Here is a 24,949-nt window from a genome sequence, read left to right as displayed (position 1 = left end):
GTCAATAAAGCAGAAATAGATGTTTTTCTAGAACTCTCTTGCTTTTTCTATGATCCAGCAGATGTTGGCAATTTGATCTCGGATTCCTCTGCCTTTTCTAAATCCAGCTTGAACATCAGGAAGTTCACAGTTCACGTATTGCTGAAGCCTGGCTTGGAGGATTTTGAGCATTACTATACTAGCGTGTGAGATGAGTGCAATTATGTGGTAGTTGGAGCATTCTTTGGCATTGCCTTTCTTTGGGATTGGAATGAAAACTGACCTTTTCCAGTCCTGTGGCCACTGCTGAGTTTTCCAAATTTGCTGGCATATTGAGTGCAGCACTTTCACAGCATCATCTTTCAGGATTGGAAATAGCTCCACCGGAATTCCATCACCTCCACTAGCTTGGTTTGTAGTGATGCTTCCTAAGGCCCACTTGACTTCACATTCCAGGGTGTCTGGCTCTAGGTAATCACACCATTGTGATTATCTGGGTCATGAAGATGTTTTCTGTATAGTTCTTCTATGTATTCTTGCCACCTCTTAGTATCTTCTGCTTCTGTTAGATCCATATCATTTCTGTCCTTTGTTATGCCCATCTTTGCATGAAAAGGGGTAGCTCTAATTTTCTTGAAGAGATCTCTAGTCTTTCCCATTCTGTTGTTTTCCTCTATTTCTTTGCATGGATCACTGAGGAAGGCCTTCTTATCTCTCCTTGCTGTTCTTTGGAACTCTACATTCAAATGGGTATAGCTTTCCTTTTCTCCTTTGCCTTTAGCTTCGCTTCTTTTCACAGCTATTTGTAAGGCCTCCTCAGACAACCATTTTGCCTTTTTGCATTTCTTTTTCTTGGGGATGGTCTTGATCACTGTCTTCTGTACAATGTCACGGACCTCCATCCCTAGTTCTTCAGGCACTCTATCAGATCTAATCCCTTTAATCTATTTGTCACTTCCACTGTATAATCATAAGGGATTTGATTTAGGTCATACCTGAATGGTCTAGTGGTTTTCCCTATTTTCTTCAATTTAACTCTGAATTTGGCAATAAGGAGTTCACATCAGTCACTTGAGAGTGACTAATCAGTATAATATCATTTCCTACTAGAAAAATAACTGTATGCCCATAGTTTTCTGGTGAGGTGTCTGCTCCCTGGCCTTGATCTGTTGCAGAAGACATCCATTTATGTGTATAAATTGATGACTAAATTGCATGATTTATATGGCACTTAAACATAACTTTCTAACAAGGAAAAACCAGGTTTCTCCACTTTGAGAGTAGTGCATAAATGTGTTTCTTTCAGACCCCATCTTCAGCCTGTTTGCCTTCACTAACAAAGTCACTGCTGTGCATAGCAGGATTATTTGGTCTTGTGATTGGAGTCCGGATGGCAGGTATTTCTTCACTGGAAGTCGGGACAGAAAGGTAATTTTTTTTACCTTTGTATTTTTTCAAATGTAATATAATAATATTACAGGTATCTTTGGATTAAAAAAACACACATAATCCTAATTTTCTAATACGGTTTTTAAAAATCAGTTTATGTATTCCCTCCTGTGTTTTTCATATGCATACAAGTAAGAAAGACTTTTCTTACTTGTTAAATTCTATAAATACATGTCTCTGAAATATCAACTACAGAGGAGACTCTTCAGACTCATTACTAACATCAGATGGCCCCAGTGGGAGAAAAGTAGTAAATGAAATGGGTTAAGACTATCCATACTTTTCTTTTTCATACTTGTATGAATTTAAAATTCTGTGAATAGTTGTTACCTTTTCATTCATTGGAGGAGGTGGGGTATGTGAGTGTGTGTGTCCCAAGCTTTGAAAAAAGTCAGGATAAGTGAGCTAGCAGTAGGTTCTTGGCCTTGCCCCTTGCCCTTGTTCTCTGGGAAATGTTTGCCTGGCCCAGTCTTTCCTCTGGTGTTCATGCTCTTTGAAACGTCCACAGGATTGCAAAGAGTTGGACATGACTGAGTGACTTAACAACAACATGGCAATAGAGAGGTGATTAGGTGGGTGAGGGTGTTGATGGGGTGGGTTGGGGGGTTTGAATGGAAATTTTCATTCCCAATATATCTTTTGTTATTATTTCTTACTATTAAAAATTCTGTGTGTAACTGTGGTTAGAAATAAAAGTTATTTTAAAATGTTAAAAAAAAAATATCCTTTCCTTCTGTGCAGTTCCTGCAGACTAGAGGTCTGAGGCGCCCAAGCGTCTCCTTTCCGCCCCTGCCCTCTCAGTCCTAGTCATGGTATTCCTGAGCAGGGGGCTGACACAGCGTGTGCTCAGTGACACACACAAGTGTCAGCCTCTGACACGCCCTCTCCCAGCCCTTCTCTCCTCTCACTGGCCTCCCCGTGTCTTCCCCAGCATTTATCTTCCTACTCTCTGCAAGCTGCTCAGGCAGCAGGTCTGCTTCCGCCCTCCACAGTCAGGCCCGCCCGCAGACGGTCCAGCGTGACTCTCAGGGAGACGTCAAGGCTGAAACGGCAAAGCACCGTCCATCAGGCGGTCTCGGGAATGCCCTTCTGCTTGCCTGGGCAGAGCCTTCTGCTCAGAGTCTCTTTGGTCCTGAAGTTGCAGCTCTTGTCTCTTTCACTGCCCTCTCCATTTCTTTGTGACTGTTCACACCCCTTCGAGGCCTGAGCTTCCAGAAAGGCCTAATTTCTTAGCTTGGTATCATCAGGTTGGGGCCTCCTGAGAGCTGAGCTGGGGTGTAGAGGAAAAGCCAAGGACTTAGTATGGTTCCATACATTTTGAGGTAATTTCTTGGGGGAATGCACAGGCACTCACTGGGTCAGAACTGGTTTCCTGAGTATAAAGAGCAGGCCTCTGGGCAGGGACAGTCGACTTTGGCCCAGCACACTTGGGTAGTTGAGATCTCAGACTTGTATCTGCTACACGGTGGCTTCTCTGTGATGCTTGCAGTCCTCAGAAGTCCCGGATCACAAATGAAAATGATGAATTAAAAAATTTCAGTGTCATCTATGCCATTGAAACTCTAATGCATCGCCATTAACAGAAACCTTGCAGAGAGAAAGCGTTACAGAGTTTGATCTGTCTGTGCTAGGTGGTTGTCTGGGGTGAGTGCGACTCCAGCGATGACGCCATCGAGCACAGCATCGGGCCCTGCTCCTCCGTTCTGGACGTGGGTGGAGCTGTGACCGCCGTCAGCGTCTGCCCGGTGCTTAACCTTTCCCAACGGTCAGTCTCTGTGTGGGGGCTTCATCTCATGTTTCTTTAAGAGGACCACTTAGTTTCTCAGTGTGTAGCCCTCTTATGCTTTCATCTGTGGGTTCTTTCAGCTTCCAAGTTAACTATTTTTTTAAACTAATGCTTATGTTTCTCATAAGAATTTCTAAATTGATAGAACTTGATGGTATTTAGAGTGGTGAAATAGAGATGGGGAGTGTGGCTCAGAGGTTCTTATTCACCAAATGGAAGATGGTGCTACTTTCTCTATAGCGAGTATCTTTAGTAGACTGAGGGCCCCACAGCCAGCCAGGGAAGCGCTGGCTCGCTGGCCTTGCCCACCAGGGACAGAGGTGGAACTGTGCACCCTCGATGGAGAGGCGGCTTCTTGCGTGCACGGCAGAGCAGCACACTGGGTCCTGGGTCCGAACAGAGTCCTTCGTCAGCCAGAGGGAGTCGGGAACCCTGAAGAAATTCATGCTAAATTAATCAGTCTTCACCCTTCTTTTAAAAACAGATACGTGGTTGCAGTAGGATTAGAGTGTGGGAAGATTTGTTTATACTCCTGGAAAAAGACCGATCAAGTTCCGGAAATAAACGACTGGATCCGCTGTGTAGAAACAAGTCAAAGGTATTTCTTTCCTGTTTTTGCTTCCACCAGATCAGATAGACATCGTTGGAGTCTTTAGCAACAAATCTCATGCCTCATTTGCGTGGAGAAGAACACGCATCCGTTCCCGGTGCTTACCCCCGATTGGTACCTGTGTTTTGTGACATTCTCTTGAAATTGACATTTGCTACTATACTGCACTTATTTTTAAAAAGTTTATTTGACCACATGGCTTGTTTGCCTGATACCATCTTTAGAGATAACACAGTGGAGATGAAAATGAATTTCAGAATGATGGGTTTCAGAATGTGACCACAGTAGAATCTTAGGAAAATTTGATTCAGAATGTTGGTGATTTGTTTGGAAATATTATAGACTGTGGTTGGTAGCCAGATCTCATGTTTGAACACTTCAGCTCAGCTCCCAAAATGGCGCAAACTGCCAGGTGCCGCTCCCAGCCCTGTGACCCGCCTTCAGGCAGAGCGAGGGCTCTGAGCCTTGGGCCTGGGCCCCGCCTCTGCTGGCTCAGAGCGTCTGCTCCTCATCGCCTCCTCCTCATCCACCTGCCTGGACAGCAGGGATCACTTGTCAATCAACTTCACCCATTTTATGCATTAGAAATGACGAGACTTGCAAAAAAGTCACACATCATTCTGTGTTAGATTTTTTTTTTTAGGATTCTTCAACATTTGTATGTTTAAACTATCCAAAATATAACTTCAAATACAGTTCCAAACAACAGCACCATGAGGAAGGCCACTGGCTTGATGACGAGAGACATGTATTGTACAGGCTATTTCTTCCAGAGGAGTTTGTCTCCTTATCAGCAAAGCATGTTAATGCTTGTGATAATTGTATTCATTTAAATATATTAAAAGGAGATCTGATTTGTCACTGCTTCTCTCATGGCTTTGCTCCCACCTCTCTGAGGCTGGGTTTGGCTGTTGAAACAGTTCATGCTGTTGGCTTACCTAAGAGAGAGGTAGCCAACGAAATTCCATATTTCAGGCATTTGAAATTGCCTCTCTTCCCGGCCTCCCCTGCCTTCTTTTCCTTCCTTTCGGTTTGCTCTGCCCGCGATGCTCACTCTGCCTCTGCCTGGTACCTGGCAAGCGTGACACTGGCAGGAAGCCCCGTAGAAAGCACAGGCAGGGGCATGTACAGAATTTGAGTTTTTCATTAAAAATTTTTTTTGTCATTATGATGACTTTGGATTTGCAAGAACTGATTCCTGACTTACTTTATATTATTTGGATTGCTAACATTACAGTTACCAAATTAGTAGTAATGTTACCTGAAAGACTTAATTTCAATAGACATTTCTCGAATTCCACTGATCATTAAAGCAGAATTTGACAGAAATGCATTGTCTATTTCTTGCTGTTTTTGGTGGTGTCCTTGGTCGGTAAGTAAGATGTTTTCAAGGTTAAAATAAAATTGCTAAACTGTTAGTCACAGCACATCTTGATGTTCAGGTTTTGACTTCCATTTATGTTAACATCACTAATAGGAAGCGCATACTAATTTAATTAATATGAATTGAGCAGCCAGTAAAATGTTTCATGGTTGTAGCATATGTTCATCTCATGATTTCTCTTTGTTTTAGCCAAAGTCATACACTTGCTATCAAAAAATTATGCTGGAAGAATTGTAATGGAAAGACTGAACAGAATGAAGGAGAAGGTGCAGAATGGTTACAGTTTGCAAGTTGTGGTGAAGATCACACTGTGAAGATACACAGAGTCGACAGATGTGCGCTGTAGTGGACTTAGTGACTACAAGCGTATACCCATCAGTGTCTGTATTTATCATGTAAATGGATAACCTTTCTTTACCTCATACTTGTATCGAGTTTCATTTTTAAGCCTTATGGCAGTAGTCCTTTTATGAGTCTCAGACCCTCTGAAATATGATGGAAGCTACAGACTCTTTGCTCAAAATGTTTATATATGCACCCACTCTCAGAACCTCGCCCATGCTTTCAGGGATTCAGACCTGCATCTGTGTGTTCCTGATTGAGAGCCTCTGTCCCTCCTTTCTTCATGACCGAATTTGCCTAATTCTGTGTCATTTTCTTCTGTTTTCATATGCTGCTGTTTGGGACATTTTATTATTTACTGCCCTCTTCTGAGGGAGGACCTAAAAAATAAAGAGATAAAACCCAGATTACTCAATTTTCAACAGTTCTTGTAAATAAACGGACCACACAAGTGTGGTCTTGACCCCTTCCTCCCAGTACATACCAGCCATTCTAGGAATTTGGCAGGTGGTTGTGAGTTTGAACTGCAGTCCCTCCCTTCTATTCCTTCAGGGTTTGACTTAAAGTAGAACATCCCAGCATTTAAACTGACAGATGAAGGGGCTTGGAAAGTAGAGTTCCGAATCATCTGAGCCCCTGTGAGGTCACGTGGATTAGTCACGAGAGAAAGGCTGAGGTCATGAGAGTGAAGGATGTCCCCAGGGGGAGTGAGCGGTAGGAACAGATTGAACATGCCAGAAAGACAGTATTGGGTGTGCCTGCAGAGGTTTGGGAAGTGGGCCACCAGAGCTGAACATCCTTGGGAGCTGGGTCAGGAGAGCTTCACAGAGGGTGTGGGAGAGCCTGCGAAGCTGGAGGCATCTGACCCTGTGGAAATGAGCCACCTGGCAGACTGCCCCTTAAACGCACACTGTACGTAATAAATGTGCTGGAAGAGGGAGGGGTGGGAGTCTATGCTGTTATCCAACAGGACATTTTGCTTCCAGAGGAGTTAGTCTAAGTCTAGTGATACTTAGTCTAAATGAAAGTTTTTAGAGCAGAACTATCTACTGTTTTTAGTCCAACGGAAATACAGTGTAAGCCACCTTTCTTCTAGTACCCACATAAAGGAAAAAGAAGTGTAATTTATTTTGATGACCCATTTGTTTTAACCCAGTATATCCCAAATAGGATCATTTTAACAGACAATATAAAAAGTTACAGAGATTTTACCCTTGTATATGAAATCGTTGTATCCTACAAAGTGCAGTTTACATTTAGAACCCATCTCAGGGTGGACTGACCACATTTCAAGTGTCCGCTAGCCACCTGTGGCTACCGGTTATACCCATATTTGGACAGTGCAGTTCTGAACTACAGAATCTCTCTAAACTTGTTTTAGACCTTTAGTGGTGTGTGTGTGTAAGCACACGTGTATGAGCATGTATGCACCAAGGCAGTGAGCACCTCAGCATCTTCACCACAAACCAGGATGCCCTAAAGTGTGGTTTCTCTGCTAATCCAGGGAAGGGTCTGGATCTCCCCATTGGCACACAGTAGTTTGTTCAGATGCCTCGCGTGTGGGACTTCAGAGCAGATTCAGTGGACTTAACAGCCCTTTGGAACACTCTCCAGCACACAGGAGAGCAGTCCTGGTCTTGAGGAAGCCAAGTTCATGGTTACTGTTTGACCAGTTGTAAACAGCTTTCCCAAGTTGTCCTGAAGCATCTGTGTCATTCAGTTTCAGTAAGTGTTACCAGGAGCTTCATACACACACTTTGTAATTTTACCATGATGGTCTTGTCTTTTTAAAAGTTCTGGCTGCGCTGGGTCTTTGCTAGGCTTTCTCTAGTTGTGTGCCAAGCTTCTCGTGGTGGTGGCTTCTACTGGTGTGGAGCACAGACTCTAGGGCACTGGCTCAGTAGCTGTGACCCACCGGCTTAGTTGCTCTGTGGCCTGTGGGATCTTCCCAGACCAGAGATTGAACCTGTGTCCCGTGCATTGGCAGGCAGAGTCTTAACTACTGGACCACCTGGGAAGTCCACAATGGTCTTAATCTGTTCTTCCTGGAGACACTTTGAACCATACTCTGGTAGTTTATAACATCTAAAGCAAAGGGACAGTCTTGCAGCTTTGCTCTGGAGGAGCTGAGGAGTATTTCAGGATCCCAGACCTACCCTTGCCAGCCTGCCCTGATCATTTAATTTCTCTGCCTGATTTACAGCATCAAAGTTCAGATTGATGCCAAGTGCCAGTCTAAGCAGTCTCTTCTGACCTACAGGACTTTCCTGGATGGAGGCGAGGTGGTTGGGTTGTGTTCCCGGCAGTGTTTATCTTGGACAACTAAGAGTCAAATCCTTGCCTTCCCAGCAGCCTCGGGGGAAGCAGCTGTGGTTAGTGATTCCAAAGACAGGCTGGGATTGGAGGGAGACTGTGCCAATTCAGGGATAAAACAAAAGGACAGAAGCATCCTCTCCTAAGTGAGAAATCCTCACCACTCCAGAAAATCCTGTAAGGATTCTGTGGTCTGTAAGGAAAATGCAAGGTCTTCTTACTCTGTACAAATCCTGTGTACTTCTCAAGGAAGCCTGGGTGAGTGTTGGAACCTGGAGGTAAGGAATCAGAGTTGTGTTTGAACCCTGGCTCACACTGGCTGTGTCTGGGTAAGCTTTTCTCGTCTCTGTAAGTGGAGATAACATTAATGGGTCAGTCTGACCTCGATTCAACTCTGTGAAAGAAAACGCAAAATGTTCTTTTTGGCTTATTGCAAGAATGAAGTTTTCTCTCTAAAAAGAAATCTAGGTAGGCAGGCCAGGTTGGGGGGGAAGACGCCTCAACATGATCAAGGCACCCAGGCTTTTTGCCCTCATCCTCAGTGTGTGGCTTCCTCACTCTCCAGGATGGCTGCTTGGCCTCCTGCCATGATCTTTGCATCCCAGCCAGCAGAAAGGAGGAAGGCATAAGAGGCTTGCCCCTAACTTTAATAAAATTTGGAAGTCCATACAAGTTCTGCTTAATGTCTGTGACCTGAATTTTATTTTGTAGCTGTACCTCAAGAGAGACTGGGAAATGAAATGTTTATTGCAGGTGGTTCTTAGCTGAGAATTGAATTGCTTTATTCTGGAAGAGAGGACAGATGTTAGTCTCATTTCATAAAAAGTAACCACTGTAGTTTACCCATCCATCTCCCCTCCCCCATCCCCCCACTTGCTCTGGTCATAGCTGTGCTGTGGTCCACAGCGTGTGTGCCCTTAGTCGGGTTTATGCTTTGTCTTCATGTCTCATTAAATGGTGTTTTCCCCCCATAGCAGTAAGTTGAATTGGTGTTTCACTATGCAGTTATAGGAGAAGGCAATGGCAACCCACTCCAGTACTCTTGCCTGGAAAATCCCATGGATGGAGGAACCTGGATGTCTGCAGTCCATGGGGTCGCACAGAGTCAGACACGACTGAAGTGACTTAGCAGTAGCAACCACCTTGGGTTGTTTTGAGGATTAAATGAGCCAATGCATTAAAAATGCTAGCCCAAGGTCTGGATTTAGTAAGACACCAATAACTGGTAACTGTTACAATTAAATAAAGTTGAATTTGTGTCACCTCCATAGAGCCTTTCAGTTCAGTTCACTCGCTCAGTTGTGTCCGACTCTTTGTGACCCCATGAACCGCAGCACGCCAGGCCTCCCTGTCCATCACCAACTCCCGGAGTTCACCCAAACCCATGTCCATTGAGTCGGTGATGCCATCCAGTCATCTCATCCTCTGTCGTCCCTTTCTCCTCCCACCTTCTATCATTCCCAGCATCAGGGTCTTTTCAGATGAGTCAGTTATTCACATCAGGTGGCCAAAGTATTGGAGTTTCAGCTTTAACATCAGTCCTTCCAATGAATATTCAGGACTGATTTCCTTTAGGATGGACTGGTTGGATCTCCTTGCAGTCCAAGAGACTCTCAAGAGCCTTCTCCAACACCACAGTTCAAAAGCATCAATTCTTCGGCACTCAGCTTTCTTTATAGTCCAACTCTCAGACATCCATACATGACCACTGGAAAGAGCCTTTCTATAGAGCCTTTATTTTCCCTCATTTCAAGGATTCTTTCTCTGAATTCATAGTATTTTATTCTCATTTTCTTTTATGGCCTTTGTTGCTTCCTATCTCTATTAATGTGTATCTTAGTCTCTTAATTGTGCCCAACTCTTTGCAACCCCATGGACTGTACCCACCTGGCTTTTCTCTCCATGGGATTTCTCAGGCGCGAATACTGGAGTGGGTTGCCATTCCCTTCTCCAGGGGATCTTCCTGACCCAGGGATCAAACCTGGGTCTCCTGCATTGCAGCCGGATTCTTTACTGTGAACCACAGGGAAGCCCGTATATCCTAAGCAGTATCAATTAGATACTTTCTGTGGTAAGAAAAGTTTCTCTCAAAAAAGAAACAGGGAATTGTTAGCTCATGTAACTGAAAACAGTCCAGTGGCCGGACAAGGCACAGGGGCAGTGTGACCAGGACCCGTCTCCCCGTCTCTGATTCTCAGCTCTGCCCTCTCCGTGTGCCAGTCTTGCAGGGCTGCCCTTGCTCATGGCTACAAGAGGGATGAAAGCAGCCCCTGAGGCGACTGATTGCCTTGCTCATGCACATCAAAAAGAATAAACCCTTCAGAGCTCTCTGGTGGTCCAGAGGTTAGGATTCAGAGCTCTCACTGCCAAGGGTCTGGATTCAGTCCCTGGTGGGGGAACTAAGATCCTACAAGATGCAACAAGGCCAAAAAAAAAAAAAAAAAAAGAATAAACCTTTAAAGGTGAAGTCCCTAACTTTACTCTGAATGACCCACAGTGGGCAAAGGAAAGCACACAGAGTGGCTGGAGCCTGCCCACCTGCTGTAGCAAGAGCATGAGATTACCTGTTCTGGGGCTGGAGGCAGAGTCAGCCCCGTGAGGACCACACGGGGCTGTTTTCCAAAGCAGAGGCGGAGGGGCAGTGGGTGCTGGCTAGGTAGTGAGAGCCAAGTGTACAAGCCTATGAAAGCCTAAACATCAGGGCATCAAATTAGCATCTAGCACAGTTTATCTATCTAGCACCATGTACTGTCAAATAGTTGCTGAATTTGAGAATAAGTTTGATAACGGCTGACTGGTGGGGGAGCATTCTCCAGTGTAAGTCACCAGTCAGTAAAAGGAGTAATTGGCATCAAACCCTCTCCCTGCCTTGGTGGCACAAAGAGGGGACAAAGAGCAGGAAGAAGATAACAGCGTAGAGGGGAACAAGAAGGGAGTGGTTTGGCCTTGTTCATTGACTCCTTGAATGAACAGGGAGAAGCTAGGGTCCCAGGGAAATGGCCTCAGGAAGATGCCTGCTGTTTCGCTCCTGTGGTCTGCCTAGCACTGGGTGGGGTTGAGGGGGTTGTTTTGAACATGAGTTTGGATATAATAAAGCCTTGTTCCCAAACATGGTGATTTTGAGCTGCCCTTTCAGCTCCTATTCACAGAGAAGGTCTGTCACTGCAGGGGAGGGAGCTTCCTGGGGTTTTCTGATCTTTCTTTCCACTGCTCTCAAGTTGTTTCTACCAGAGCTTCCTCCCTACCAGGCTCTGCTGAGAAACCAGCTCCATTGCTGTCTCTCTTCCTTTCTGCTGTCCAGGTCCTTCTCTTACTATATATATATATAATTTATTTATTTATCTATAAACAAAAATTATATATATATATATATATTTACTTTTTATTTGGCTGCATCAGGTCTTAGTATGGTTTGAGGGCTGCAGAGTACATGGGCTCAGTAGTTGCAGAGCTGGGGCTTAGCTGCCCCATGGCATGTGAGATCTTAGTTCCCTGAACAGGGACTGAACCTGGGTCCCCTGCATTGGAAGGCAGATTCTTAATCACTGGACCACCAGACCCTCTTCTGACTTCTCTGGTACCAGGATATCTAGATCATTGTTCTCGTTGTTGGGGAGGTATGCATTTCACTTCTAGCAGGAAACACTAATTTCATCATCCAAACCAAATTCAGCCTCCTCTGAAACATCCACCCTCATTTTACCTGGCAGGAAATATGATTCATTGTAATTGGCAGCCTCCAACTATCTCCACGATCAAGAGGCCTGGGGGGTTTTAGCCAACAGAAAAACTACCCTTCCTTACCGTTTAAGACCAGGCCATTATAATGGAGCTTCCATCGCCACCCAGACAACGGAAATGATCACTTAGGTCACTGTATAAACGACCTCACCAAGCAAGCTCAATAGTCTGACTAGTCCTCGTCCCAACTGGCTTTTCAGGCTTAGTTACCACCAAGGTGCTCTGCTCTGGCTCTCCTCCCATCTCTGACTGTGCCTTCTCACTCGTCAGTGGCATGGAGGCAGATGACTCCTAAATGTCACTGTCCCTGGGACTTTGACTCTTTCCTTGAATACTCCAGAGCTCCTGGGATGACCTGTCCACAGGCCCCTCCCATGAGTTGTATCTCCAACTGACACTGTCCTTCCTGAGGCTGGGGCCCGAATTTTCATTTAGACATCCTGAATTGAGCCCCATCTTGGTTCCAATATACCTGGGCTGCCAGGGGTCTCAGACACACCTCTTCCCATCCCTCCTGTACCCCAGACAGGCTCCTCAGCACTGGAGGGTCTGACAGCTCTCTCACCTTCCTCTCCATACCCTCCCCTCATCTCCACCCTGGAGCCTGTGCTCCAGCCTCAACCAAGGTCCTGCTTTGGGAATATTCTGAGCCTTCTGTGCCTCTAGGCCACCGAACACGGAACGGTCCTCGCCTCCCCCTTCTCTGGACCCTCTGGAGTCCCAGGTGAGGGAGGCTCAACCTTCTGAAGGAAGGACCCTTCTCCAGCACTCTGCAGCATGGAGCAGACCCATCTTCACTGTCCTGGGGGCCTCTCAGCCCAGAGGCTACCTTATGGACTGTTGTCTTCCCAGTCCTGACCAGGTTCCCAGCAGGGAGCAGCTCCCCAGTGGACACTGAACAACTGTCCCTGCCAGAGCCCGTTTTCATCTGCAGTAATTCAGCCTTGGACAGTTGCAAGAGGACCACCCCACCATCTGGCCCGGTCACAGTCATTAGACAGTTTGGCTGAAATCACCTCTTTGGGGCACTTTCTTGCTCAAGAATCTTCAGAATGATATTCCAGTCCCTTGGCCTGACTTAGAGCCTTTTAAAACTCACCCCCAAACCTGCCCTACCTCCTTCCTTACCTCCGCAGGCTCTGAGAGGCACTCACGGAACTGTTGCCAAGCGAGCACTTGAATGAATGCTACACGAATGAAAGTCTTCGGTAGAGTGGAGATCCTCGAGAATGGGGCCCATTGCCGTAGCCTGAGTGCAGAGCCAGGCTCAGTGGGCTGGATCAGGGACAAAGCCCCACTAAGGGGGAGGGACAGCGCTCCCTAACCTGTCTACCCAATCTGGCTATGAAAGGGAAAGTGTTAGTCGCTCAGTTGTGTCCGACTCTTTGCGACCCCGTGGATGGTAGCCCCCCAGACTCCTCTGTCCATAGGATTCTCCAGGCAAGAATCCTGGAGTGGGTTGCCATACCCTCCTCCAGGGGATCTTTCTGCCCAGGGATTGGATCCAGATCTCCTGCCTTGCAGGCAAATTCTTTACTGTCTGAACCACCACACATATTTTTCATGGTTCTTGGTAAGAGAGGGTCGTCCGGAGGATCTGAAGAGTTGTTTTACTACCAAGTTCTAAACTTTGGGCCCTGAGGCTGGTTGCCAGGACCTCAGCATGGACCAGACCAGGCTCTTGTGAGGTCCCGGGACCAGCAGCTAGACCAGGGAGGATGAAGCAGTGGCAGGCCTGTAGCACAGGAGTTTACTGAATGATGAATATGTGTAAGACATTCACTGGTGGGGACTGGAGGTTCTACTTCAGGCGGGGTAGGAGTGAACAATCTAATTTCTGACAGTCTCATTCTGGCAGGAGAGGCCCAGGGTATCTTGGAGACTGAAGCTCCCGACATCCCCCTCCACCCCACCCTCCCTTCTTCACTGTAGCCTAGGTCTCAGGCTTTTTCCTTTGGGGTGCCTTCCCTGGACTCCTGGTTGGAAGTAGCTCCTTTCTCTCCTCCCTCCTGCCATTCTAACCTGCATTCTGAAGCCAAGCAACAGGGCACTCAGCCCCTACTGTCTGAGTCATGTCCCTACATGGCTGTAGGCACAGTATCTTCACATCCTCTGGAGCATGCAGGGCCCTGGGCAGAACCAGGAGCTTAAAGATACTTCTTGACTAAAGGGTAGTTCAGTGGTTTTTAATGACCTTAAGCGTTCTACACTGTACATCAGAGGATACAGTTGACAGAGTGAAAAGGCAACCTACGGAACAGGAGATAATATCACAAATGATGTATCTGATGAAGGGTTAATATCCACACTATATAAAGAATTCCTACGATGCAATAAAAAAACCCCAAAACAACCAAGTCAAAAAAGAAGGGGGGCAAAGGATTTGAACAGACAATTCTCGAAAGATGATATATGAATGGCCAATAAGCACCTGAAAAGATACTCAACGCCGCCAATCAGTAGGGAAACGCAAATCAACACCATAGAGAGAAGCCACCTCACACCCAGTAGGATGGCTTTACCATAACAACAACAAAAATCTAACCAAACCAAATAAAACCAGAAAGTAAGGACTGGTGAGAATGTGGAGAAATTGGAACCCTGTGCACTACTGGTCAGAACGTAAAATGCGGCAGCTGCTGTGGAAAACAGTGTGGTAATTCCTTAAAAATTAAAAATAGCACTACCATACGATCCAGCAATGCCGCTTCTGGTTATACGTTTGAAAGAACCGGAAGTAGGATCTCAAAGGGATACTCCCACACCCATGTTTATAGTATTGTTTATAATAGTCAAGCAGTGGAAGTATTCCAGTTGTCCATCAGTTTGGATGGGTCAAAAATATGGTATATACCTATGTGTGCGTTAGTCGCTCAGTCGTGCTGGACTCTCTGCAGTCCCACGGTGTGTAGCCCACGAGGCTCCCCTGTCCATGGGATTCTCCAGGAAAGAATACTGGAGTGGGTTGCCATGCCCTCCTCCAGGGGGTCTTTCCGACTCAAGGATCAAACCTGGGTCTCTCACATTGCAGGTATATACCTATAGTGGAACCTAAACATATATATAAACACACACACACACACACATACACACACACACATATAGCAGGTATATACCTATAGTGGAACCTAAACCTATATATATATACATATATACACACACATACACACATATATATATATATATATAGCAGGTATATACCTATAATGGAACCTAAACCTATATATATGTGTGTGTGTATATATGTACACACACACATATATACCTATATACACATATATATACACACATACATACACACACACACACACACACATATATATAGGAAGTAAAGTAAGTGAAGTCACTCAGTCATGTCCGACTCTTTGCAACCCCATGGACTGTAGCCTACCAGGCTCCTCTGTCCATGGGATTTTCCAGGCAAGAGTACTGGAGTGGGTTGCCATTTCCTTCTCCAGGGGATCTTCCTGACTCAGGGACTGAACCTGGGTCTCTTGCATTGCAGGCAGACGCTTTACCCTCTGAGCCACCAGGAAACCCTATACATTATTCAGTCTTAAAAAAAGTGAAGTCACTCAGTCGTGTCCGACTCTTTGCCACCCCATGGACTGTAGCCTACCAGGCTTCTCTGTCCATGGGATTTTCCAGGCAAGAGTCCTGGAGTGGGTAGCCATTTCCTTCTCCAGGGGATCTTCCTGACCCAGGGATTGAACTGGGTTCTACCTGCATTCTAGGCAGACACTTTACCGTCTGAGCCACCAGGGAAGATCCTGAAAAAAAGGAAATTCTAAACACATTCTACCACATGGACATTATGCTAAGTGAAATAAGCTAGTTACAAAAAGACAAATACTGTTTGATTCCACCCATATGAGGTACTTCAGTTCAGTTCAGTTCAGTCGCTTAGTCATGTCCAACTCTTTGTGACCCCATGAATCGCAGCATGCCAGGCCTCCCTGTCCATCAACTCCCAGAGTTCATTCAAACTCATGTCCATCGAGTCGGTGATGCCATCCAGCCATCTCATCCTCCGTCGTCCCTTTCTCCTCCTGCCCCCAATCCCTCCCAGCATCAGAGTCTTTGCCAGTGAGTCAGCTCTTCACATGAGGTAGCCAAAGTACTGGAATTTCAGCTTTAGCATCATTCTTTCCAAAGAACACCCAGGACTGGTCTCCTTTAGAATGGACTGGTTGGATCTCCTTGCAGTCCATGGGACTCTCAAAAGTCTTCTCCAACACCACAGTTCAAAAGCATCAATTCTTCGGCACTCAGCTTTCTTCACAGCCCAACTCTCATATCCATACATGACCACAGGAAAAACCATAGCCTTGACTAGATGCACCTTTGTTGGCAAAGTAATGTCTCTACTTTTGAATATGCTATCTAGGTTGGTCATAACTTTCCTTCCAAAGAGTAAGCGTCTTTTAATTTCATGGCTGCAATCACCATCTGCAGTGATTTTGGAGCCCCCCAAAATAAAGTCAGCCACTGTTTCCACTGTTTCCCCATCTAGTAGAGTAGCCAAATTTTTGTGTACAGAAAGTAGAACAGTGGTTGCCAGAGGCTGGGGGAGGGGGAAGTGGAGTTCTTATTTAACGGGTACAGAACTTGTTTTGCAAGATGAAAGGAACTCTGGAGATTGTTTGCACAGCAGGTGGATGAACTTGATACTACTGAACTGTGCACTTAAAAATGGCGAAGGGACTTCCCAGGTAGTCCAGTGGTTAAGACTCCAAGCTTCCAATGCCGGGGTCGTGGGTTAGATCCCTGGTTAGGGAACTAAGATCCCATATGCTTTGTGACCAAAAATAACAAAAAAAAAGAGCTCTGGCTTCTGAAGAAAAAAAAAACTCCTAAGAGGGTAAATTTCATGTTATGTATATTTAACACAATTAAAAAAAATTTTTTTAAAGGAGTTCTGAATTGGCCCATTCAGATTGTTTCCTAGCAAGTCTGTCCTAAAGTAGCACCCTTGTGGATTTCTGACTTGTTACGCAGCCACATAACACCTTGAGGAGACGTACTCCGTCCATTCCCTGGGAAATAACCTGTCACTCCTCAGGGTGCAGTTCAAGGACGCTAACGTCAGTATCACTCGGGCTAGTTAGAAACCTAGAACCTGTCCCATGCCTGCCAAATTTAATTAGAATCTGCATTTTAATAGATTTCCAGATAATTCTTGCAGGTTAATTCCTGAAAAACTTGTCCTCAAGGAGAAGAAGGGCATTAAAAAGAGGGGTGAGAGGAGCACCACCCCCCACTATTCCCCCAACTTACAGGTAGGGAAACGGAGGTCAAGATGCCCAAGGTTCCTGCTCCAAGTGTGGCTAGAAGGTGTGGTACAGGCAGGTGGGTTGGGTGATGATGATAAGGAGCAAAGTGGGGCACCCATCCATCGATGCATTCATTCCTTCCAGAGTAAGATCCTAGGGATTCTGCTGTGAATGAGATGAGCCAGAGTGGTCTTCAGGCAGAGTCCACCCAGGCGCTACAGCCTCTGGACCCAGTGCCTTCAGTCTGGGCCACAACCACCACTTCCATGCCCCTCCCCCGCAGGGTCTTTCTTAGATCTGGTGCTGGGGGCACGGTCAGGAGGGCTGGCTCTCACAGTGGGCCACTGGGCAGCAGGATCCTCGGGGTGCTTTTTATACAAGCAGAGGCTGGTCCAGGGAGTCTGCGCCACTCACTGTCATGCATCCCAAGGCGACCGCAGGCCTGGCAGTCGCACAGGCAATGAACTTGTCTCCTGGGCTCCCTTCCCACCACAGCTTGCTTGAGGGCTGGGACAGGAAGGAAGGGGGCAGAGCACAACTATTAAAAGAATGATGAAACTATTGAGAGGAACAGGATGTAACAAAAACTGGTTAGAACCTCCTAGGCCCAAGATGGTGGACAATTTGACCTCCAGTAGACCTTGAGCCTCATACACTCACTCTAATACGTTAGCCTCTGCTAAAGGGCACACCACCAGTGCCCTGGCAGTTCCATAAAAGGCCAAAAAGTGGATGCTACCCTAGTTCCTGAAAATCCGTGCCCCTTCTCCAAGACAGAATATTCCTCCCACTCATTAGCCTATGAAATGACCCAACCCATGGAAACTAAGCACCCACACTTCCAGGCACCTTTCCCACCTTCTGAGACAGCCCACACTCTGTCTATGGATTGTGCCTCTAACTAAACCTTTCATTTTTCTGTGTCTTGCTCTTGAATTCTTATCTGCATAACCTGCCTCGAGGATAGATGTGATCTTGACCATCCTCTCATGCCCCATTTTTCCTACTACAGAGCCAGTAGTAGGGCCCTACTGTGGGTCACCAAGGACCAGAATCTGAGTCCTCACCTCAGCTCCCTCCAGACTTTCTGGCCTCCTACAGTGGGTTCAGCACAGCCCCCGCCTGGTTCTACACCCGAGGCACCTGCCCTTCCCTGGGCCTCCAGTACGTTTCACTCCATCCTGGGAAGCGGCCTGCACCTGCCCACCCGCTTCTTCACTCACTCCCGGCCGCGCAATTCGCGCACGTGGGTGTGACCCAGCCCTCCACACTCGAGGCAGTAATCCCCTCGGATACAGGGCCCCGGATGGAGCGGAGGAGGAGCTTTTGCTTGGGTCGCACTCCAACTACCCGGTTCCGAAGGTGCGCACCTGCCTGAACTTGATTAACCAAACTCTTGGATCCTCGGTCTTTTTCCTCTTTCACCTTTTGCTCAGCCGCATTTTCAGGGACGCCGAGCGCACGCCCCACTGGGGAACCGCAGCCCTGGCAAACGCCCGGGCAAACGCCCCGCCCCGCACCCTGGAGTTCCTCCGGGGAGAGTGAGGGTCTCGGGGCTGCGCTGGGCTCGGGCCAGGGAGAGTCGGGCCGGGAGGATCTCCAGGTTCCAGGATTCCCAGCAGCAAAAGCAGTTCATTGCATCTTCCATCCGCCTGTCCGTGGGACCGCAGATACACGAAACTTTGCGTTCCCAGGGTCTGGGGGCATCTCCATGGACTGCGATGCAAAGCAGACAGTCACGGGCACTGCCTCCCCGGCCCCCAGGTGGGAAAAGGGCAGAAAGGGGTGAAACTCCGTGAGTCAGCGCACCCAGGGCCTGCCGGGCCGGCCCGGAGAGGCGCCGCCCCTCGGCGGGGACGCGGTGCCACTGGAGGGCCGGGAGGCGCGGCCGGGCGCGGCGGGGCGGAGTCCGCGCGGGCTGGCCCGGGCGCTTCCCAGCCGCTGCCTGCCTGGACGGCGCGGCGGGCAGGCCTGGGTCATGGCCGGCGGGGCCGCGCATCCGGGAGCCGAGCTGCTGGCCTTTGAGCGGTTCCTAGACTCGAGCCTGCAGCCTCTCGTCTACGGGTACGGCCGGGGCAGCCTGCGTGAGCTCCGGGCGCGCGAGTTCGGCCGCCTGGCAGGTGAGACCGGCGGGGGGAACCTGTGCGGGGCTGGTGGGGGACACACGGTTTCTAGAACCAACGTGGGGGCGGGGGAGCTTTTGCTCCCTGTGGGAGCGGCGTTACCTCACTGGCGTCGCATCTTGAATCGAAAGACCTGGAGGAATGTGTCCACGCGCCCTCCTCGTGGACGCGGCTCGCTGGGGTCCTACCTGCAACCCCAAGGCTTGCTGCTCCTTAGACTTCCAGTCCTGTGGTACAGACATGGTCCTTTGCCACCTGTCTCTGCCCTCCGGGAACAAGACTGAGGATTCCTTTGGCCTTTGCTTGCCCGAGACTCCCGGCTCTAAAAGTCCAACTGGAGCCAGGGTTGCAAAATGCAGGAATGTCCGGCAGCTGTGACTATTCGTGTGCTCGCCCGGGGGCGGGAGCGGTGCTCGAGAGCCCAGCGCGCGGGGTGGGGACCGCGACTTTGCGGGCGCGCGGGGTGGGGACCGATGGGCTGCGCTGCAGACTCTGGGTTGCCTCGCAGCAACTTTTCGAAGTCTCATTTTTTTCTCACTCGTGTAGGTAAAACAATGCCTCGGAAGTGCAGCTCGGTGGGGGATCTGAAGAATTAGCAAACCGTGCAATTTGAACTTTTAAGTACAGGACGAGATTGTATATTGGACGTGAGGACCGGGATCACATCGTGCCTTGGAGTTCCGCAAGGCGGAACAGGCAGTTTAAATTGGAAGTCAAGCTCCATGTGGCCCGCGGTCCTTCCAGCCCATTGCTGCAGGGCGGGAGGGAACCACTCGCACTGGGTCGGGACTCATCCTTTTGCCGGGGACCTTGTATGAGGGGCTTCTCCAAGCGTTAGAACGGCATTCTGGTTGAACTGGGAGGGATGAGGGGTAGGGGGCAGGACGTGGCGCCGGGCACCGGGATTTGAGGTGCACTTTTTCTGGGCTTCCCTGGTGGCTCAGACGGTAAAGAATCTGCGTGCAATGCAGGAGATGGGAGTTTGATCCCTGGGTCGGGAAGATTCCCTGGAGAAGGGAATGGCTCCGCTCTCTAGTATTCTTGCCTGGAGAATTCCATGGACAGAGGAGCCCGGTGGGCTACAGTCCATGGGATCACAAAGAGTAGGACATGACAGTGTCTAACACTTTGACGTTTTCCACTTTATTCTGTCTTGGCAAACAGTGTCACTTTCCAGCTTGTGACAGAAGGGCAGCCAGGATGTATGTTTCATTAATCAGCTCTTTGCCTCATTTTCTCATGTTTTGGAAAGTGATGCTTTTTTTCTCTCTCTTTTGGGAGCTTTAAGGGCTGTAGTCCAGTCTGTACTTAACCTGGAGAGGCTCAAGGAGGAGACAGGGGCCCTCTGGCTGTCTCTCTTCTCTCCCTGATCTTCCCAGTCCCGCATTCATCTGCTGGAGATGGTTCCCCTTTACCCTCCCCATCTCCTTCTCCTTCTCTGAATTTTTTTGGTTACGGAAACTTCCCACCCACAGAAATAGAGACAGCTATAGAATAAACACCCCACAGGTGCAGAGGAAGTGAGAAAGGTGTCCCATTCTTTTGAAGCAAATCCCAGAGGCTGTTATTGTTCAGTCCCTAGTTATTTTAGCATCCCTCCTCCTTAATCCCCTGATCCCCTCCAGCTGTGATCTCTTACACCCATCATTAGCTGACCCCTCCTCTCAACATCACCTGGGAAAGTGGGAAGTAGGTGTCTCTCTGTTTCATTCTTGTGTCTCAGTGAACAGCACGCTTTTCCTCAGGGTAAAATTTAGCTGTGATACGATCCCAGGCTGGCCTTAAGTGCCCCTTTAACATCTACTCTATTTGTGGTAGTGTTTTGTGATTATCTATCTGTCATCTACTTGGTACAATTTCCCAACATTTCCCAACATTATGATTGTGGTAGACATTTGAGGACTAAACTCACCCTTCCCATCATTGGGAGTCTTGGAAAATATCCCCCCTTTTTTCACATGGAAACAAATGAACTAGCAAGAGGGCAGGGAAAAATAAGCAAACCAAAATAACTCAAGATTCCCCCTCTTCTTTCTTCCCCTGACCTCTCTCCACATCCCCTCAAAGTTTTCCTGCAGGTTTGAGAATTTGTCTGGTTAAGTGGTTTGCTCTGGATAACTAAATGCTTAACCTTTAAATGCTGAAACATTTCCCAACTCATTGGATGGGAACATCCTTGTTTTCGTGAAGGGAGCTTGTGGATTCCACAGATGTGGTTCAAATGGTTCTTAAAGCCTCTGGGTGCTGATCGATGGCCACTCACCTTACGTGGAACCAAGAACTGAAGTTACATGAGCCAGAGCAGACCCTGGGATTTCCTTTCTTGAAGACCAAATGCCAACTAGTTTAGGGGTCTTTTGCCTGTTTCTTCTAATAATAACGGCAGTGCACTGTCGCTCTCCCTAATGATGGTTGGACAACGGCCTTTCTTTTGGTGTGGTATCTTTCTATTTCTGAATCTTCAGTAAATGAGAACATTATTTGAAAACTAATGTTTTGGATTAGATAATACATTTAACATGGTACCAAATTCAAAAGGTGCCAAAAGAGGTTGAAGAATGGCCAGGGAGCCCCTGCTATCACTCCAGCTGCAGTCACCGTAGCCACCCCACAGTCAACTGCTGCCATTTCTGTTTTGTATGCCTTGGCTATGTTTATATGTATGTGTACATTTTTTTTTCACATGGTTGAGCCATAACATTTCTTACCACCTGACATAATTTACATTTATTTATCGTCTTTCTCTGTCACTAGCATACGGCTTCTATTTTGTCTGTTGTTATGTTCCCAGCACTTAGAACAGTGCCTGAAACAGTAAGTGCCCCCAAATATTTCTTGAATATGAAAACACTCAATAAACTAGGAATAAAAGGAAGTTTAATCAACCAGATAAAGACTATCTACAAAAAAAACCCACGGCTAACCTCATACTTAGAGGTGAAAGAACGAAAATTTTACCCTTGAGATTAGGAACAAGGCAAGGAAATCTGTTTTTACAACTTCTATTCAATATAGTCCTAGAAGTTCTAGCCAGGAAAACTAGGCAAGAAAATGAAATAAAAATCATCCAGATTGAAAAGGAAGAAGTAAAACATCTCTACTTGATGAGAGTGTAATCTTGTGTACAGAAAATCCTAAAAAAAATAAGCACACAGAACAGTTCAGTTCAGTTCAGTTCGGTTCAGTCGCTCAGTCATGTCTGACTCTTGGCAACTCCATGCATTGCAGCACACTAGGCCTCTCTGTCCATCACCAACTCCCGGAGTTCACTCAAACTCACGTCCAGCGAGTTCGTGGTGCCATCCAGCCATCTCATCCTCTGTCGTCCCCTTCTCCTCCTGCCCCCAGTCCTTCCCAGCATCAGAGTCTTTTCCTGAGTCAACTCTTCACGTGAGGTGGCCAAAGTACTGGAGTTTCAGCGTTAGCATCATTCCTTCCAAAGAACAGCCAGGGCTGATCTCCTTCAGAATGGACTAGTTGGATCTCCTTGCAGTCCAAGGGACGCTCAAGTGTCTTCTCCAACACCACAGTTCAAAAGCACCAATTCTTCGGTGCTCAGCTTTCTTCACAGTCTAACTCTCACATCCATACAGGACCACAGGAAAAACCATAGCCTTGACTAGATGGACCTTTGTTGGCAAAGTAATGTCTCTGCTTTTCAATATGCTCTCTAGGTTGGTCATAACTTTTCTTCCAAGGAGTAAGCGTCTTTTAATTTCATGGCTGCAATCACCATGTGCAGTGATTTTGGAGCCAAAAAAAATAAAGTCTGACACTGTTTCCACTGTTTCCCCATCTATTTGCCATGAAGTGATGGGACCAGATGCCATGGTATTTGTTTTCTGAATGTTGAGCTTTAAGCCAACTTTTTCACTCTCCTCTTTCACTTTCATCAAGAGGCTTTTTAGTTCCTCTTCACTTTCTGCCATAAGGGTGGTATCATCTTCATATCTGAGGTTATTGATATTTCTCCCGGCAATCTTGATTCCAGCTTGTGTTTCTTCCAGTCCAGCGTTTCTCATGATGTACTCTGCATATAAGTTAAATAAGCAGGGTGACAATATACAGCCTTGACGTGCTCTTTTTCCTATTTGGAACCAGTCTGTTGTTCCATGTCCAGTTCTAACTGTTGCCTCCTGACCTTCAACAAAACAGTTAGAACTAAAAAACAAGTTCAGCAAAGTTGTAGTTTAGATCAGTGTACAAACATCAATTCAATTTCTATACAGTATCAATGAACACTATGCTAGTGAAATGAAGAAAACAATTCCCAAAGCCTCAAAAAAAAAAAAAAAACACCAAAACCAAAATACTCAGGAATAAATTTATCAAAAGAAATACAAAACTGTAAAACATTGGAATAAAAGAAGACCTAAATAAATGGAAAGACATCTTACATTCATGGATTGGAAGACTTAATGTTGTTAAGATGTCACTACTCCTCAAATTGACCTAAGACTTAATGCAATTTCTATCAAAATCCCAAGTATTTTTCTTTTGACAAGTTGATCCTAAAATTTATATAGAAATGCAAATGGTCCAGAATACCCAAGGCAATCTTGAAAAAGAACAAAGTTGAAGGGTTTACATTTCCATAAAAGGAAAGGTAAGTAAGATTTATATAAAGTTATAATAATCAAGACAGTGTGGTATTGGCATAAAGATAGACAGATAGACCAATGAAGTAAAATTGTGAGTTGAGAAATAAACCTGTACATTTATGGTCAATTTATCTTCATCAGGATGTGAAGACGATCCAATAGGAGAAAAAAGAATATCTTAAATGGTGTATCCACGCACCAAAGACTGAAGTTGGACCCCTCTTCAACACTGTATTTAAAAATTAACTCAAAATGGATCAAAGACCTAAATATAAGAGCTAAAAGTATAAAACTCTTAGAAGAAAGCATAAGTATAAATCATTAGGACCTTGGATTAGGCAATGGTTTCTTATGACACCAAAATTACAAACAATAAAAATAGACAAATTGTACTTCATCAAAATTAAAAACATTTTTTTTCAATGAATCCCCTCAAGAAAGTGAAAGAACAACTAACCAGGGAGAAAACAAAGTCCACACAAAAGTTTGTACACATATGTTCATATCAGCATTATTTATGATAGGCAAAAATAGAACCAAATATTCACCAGTAGATGAGTAGTTAAACAAAATATGTGGCATTCCATAAAATGGAATACTATTCAGTCATAAAAAAGGAATGGAGTTCTGATACATGCTACAATATGGATGCCCCTTGAAATTGTTATGCTAAATGAAAGAAGCCAGGCACAAAAGCTCACATGTTGTATGATTCCATTTATATGGGAAGTCCAGAATAGGTAAATCTATGCTGTGCTCTGCTTAGTCACTCAGTAATGTCTGACTCTTTGTGACCCCATGAATATAGCCCGCCAGGGGGTTACAGTCTAAGGGGCTTCTCTAGGCAAGAATACTAGAGTGGGTTGCCATGCCCTCCTCCAGGGGATTTTCCCAGCCCAGGGATTGAACCCAAGTCTCCTACATTGCAGGCAGATTCATTACCCTTTGAACCTATAGAGGCAGAAAATAGATTGGTGATTGCCAGGGCTAGGGCTGGGTGGATTTAGGGAGTGAGTAGTAATGGCTGTGGGGGTCTCTTTTTGGGGTGAATAAAATGTTCTAAAATGAGATAGTGGCCGTGGTTACACAACTATATGAATATACTAAATTGTAAATTTTTAAAGGACAAATTTTATGGTATGTGAATTAATCTCAGTAAAGCCATTATAAAATAAATGAAAAATTTATTCTGCACAAAGCAAAAATATTTGTTAAGTACATGAAATAATGAATGAATCTATTCACATGTATGTTCTTGAAAACATGTCTTGGAGTTTGTTCCATGGCCATACTTACAAACTGCCAGATGGAAGTATTCAAATTCTTTATTTTAAATACATAGACAGTG

The 24,949-nt window shown here is 46.2% G+C and overlaps 2 protein-coding genes and 1 long non-coding RNA gene across 6 annotated transcripts in view; 2 read left to right on the top strand and 1 right to left on the bottom strand.

Moving 5' to 3' along the window:
- Window positions 1-5,955, top strand: part of ELP2 (elongator acetyltransferase complex subunit 2) — a 55,879-nt gene extending 49,924 nt beyond the window's left edge. The window contains exons 19-22 of the mRNA XM_069568684.1: window positions 1,286-1,407; window positions 3,060-3,193; window positions 3,699-3,812; window positions 5,398-5,955. Of these exons, the coding sequence (XP_069424785.1) occupies window positions 1,286-1,407; window positions 3,060-3,193; window positions 3,699-3,812; window positions 5,398-5,554 (527 nt within the window). The 3' untranslated portion in view covers window positions 5,555-5,955. The remainder of the gene's footprint in view (window positions 1-1,285; window positions 1,408-3,059; window positions 3,194-3,698; window positions 3,813-5,397) is intronic.
- On the bottom strand, window positions 4,850-19,357 carry LOC138428238 (uncharacterized). 4 transcript variants are annotated; one of them, XR_011252356.1, is made up of 5 exons: window positions 18,248-18,709; window positions 17,213-17,384; window positions 16,882-17,042; window positions 8,581-8,649; window positions 4,850-5,930 (listed from the first exon to the last, which is right to left on the bottom strand). It is a non-coding gene; the product is annotated as an uncharacterized lncRNA (long non-coding RNA). The 4 variants fall into 4 exon arrangements; XR_011252355.1 differs by lacking the exon at window positions 8,581-8,649 and having other exon boundaries at window positions 16,882-17,039; window positions 18,248-19,357; XR_011252354.1 differs by lacking the exon at window positions 8,581-8,649 and having other exon boundaries at window positions 18,248-18,695.
- Window positions 18,744-24,949, top strand: part of MOCOS (molybdenum cofactor sulfurase) — a 63,479-nt gene continuing 57,273 nt past the window's right edge. The window contains exon 1 of the mRNA XM_069568683.1: window positions 18,744-18,997. Coding sequence (XP_069424784.1) covers window positions 18,856-18,997 — 142 coding nt within the window. The 5' untranslated portion in view covers window positions 18,744-18,855. The remainder of the gene's footprint in view (window positions 18,998-24,949) is intronic.

Source organism: Ovis canadensis, chromosome 23 (assembly GCF_042477335.2).
Source record: "Ovis canadensis isolate MfBH-ARS-UI-01 breed Bighorn chromosome 23, ARS-UI_OviCan_v2, whole genome shotgun sequence".
Lineage (NCBI taxonomy): Eukaryota > Metazoa > Chordata > Mammalia > Artiodactyla > Bovidae > Ovis > Ovis canadensis.
The sequence above is the reverse complement of the archived record's forward strand: the minus strand, read 5'-3'. Positions and strand labels throughout refer to the sequence as shown.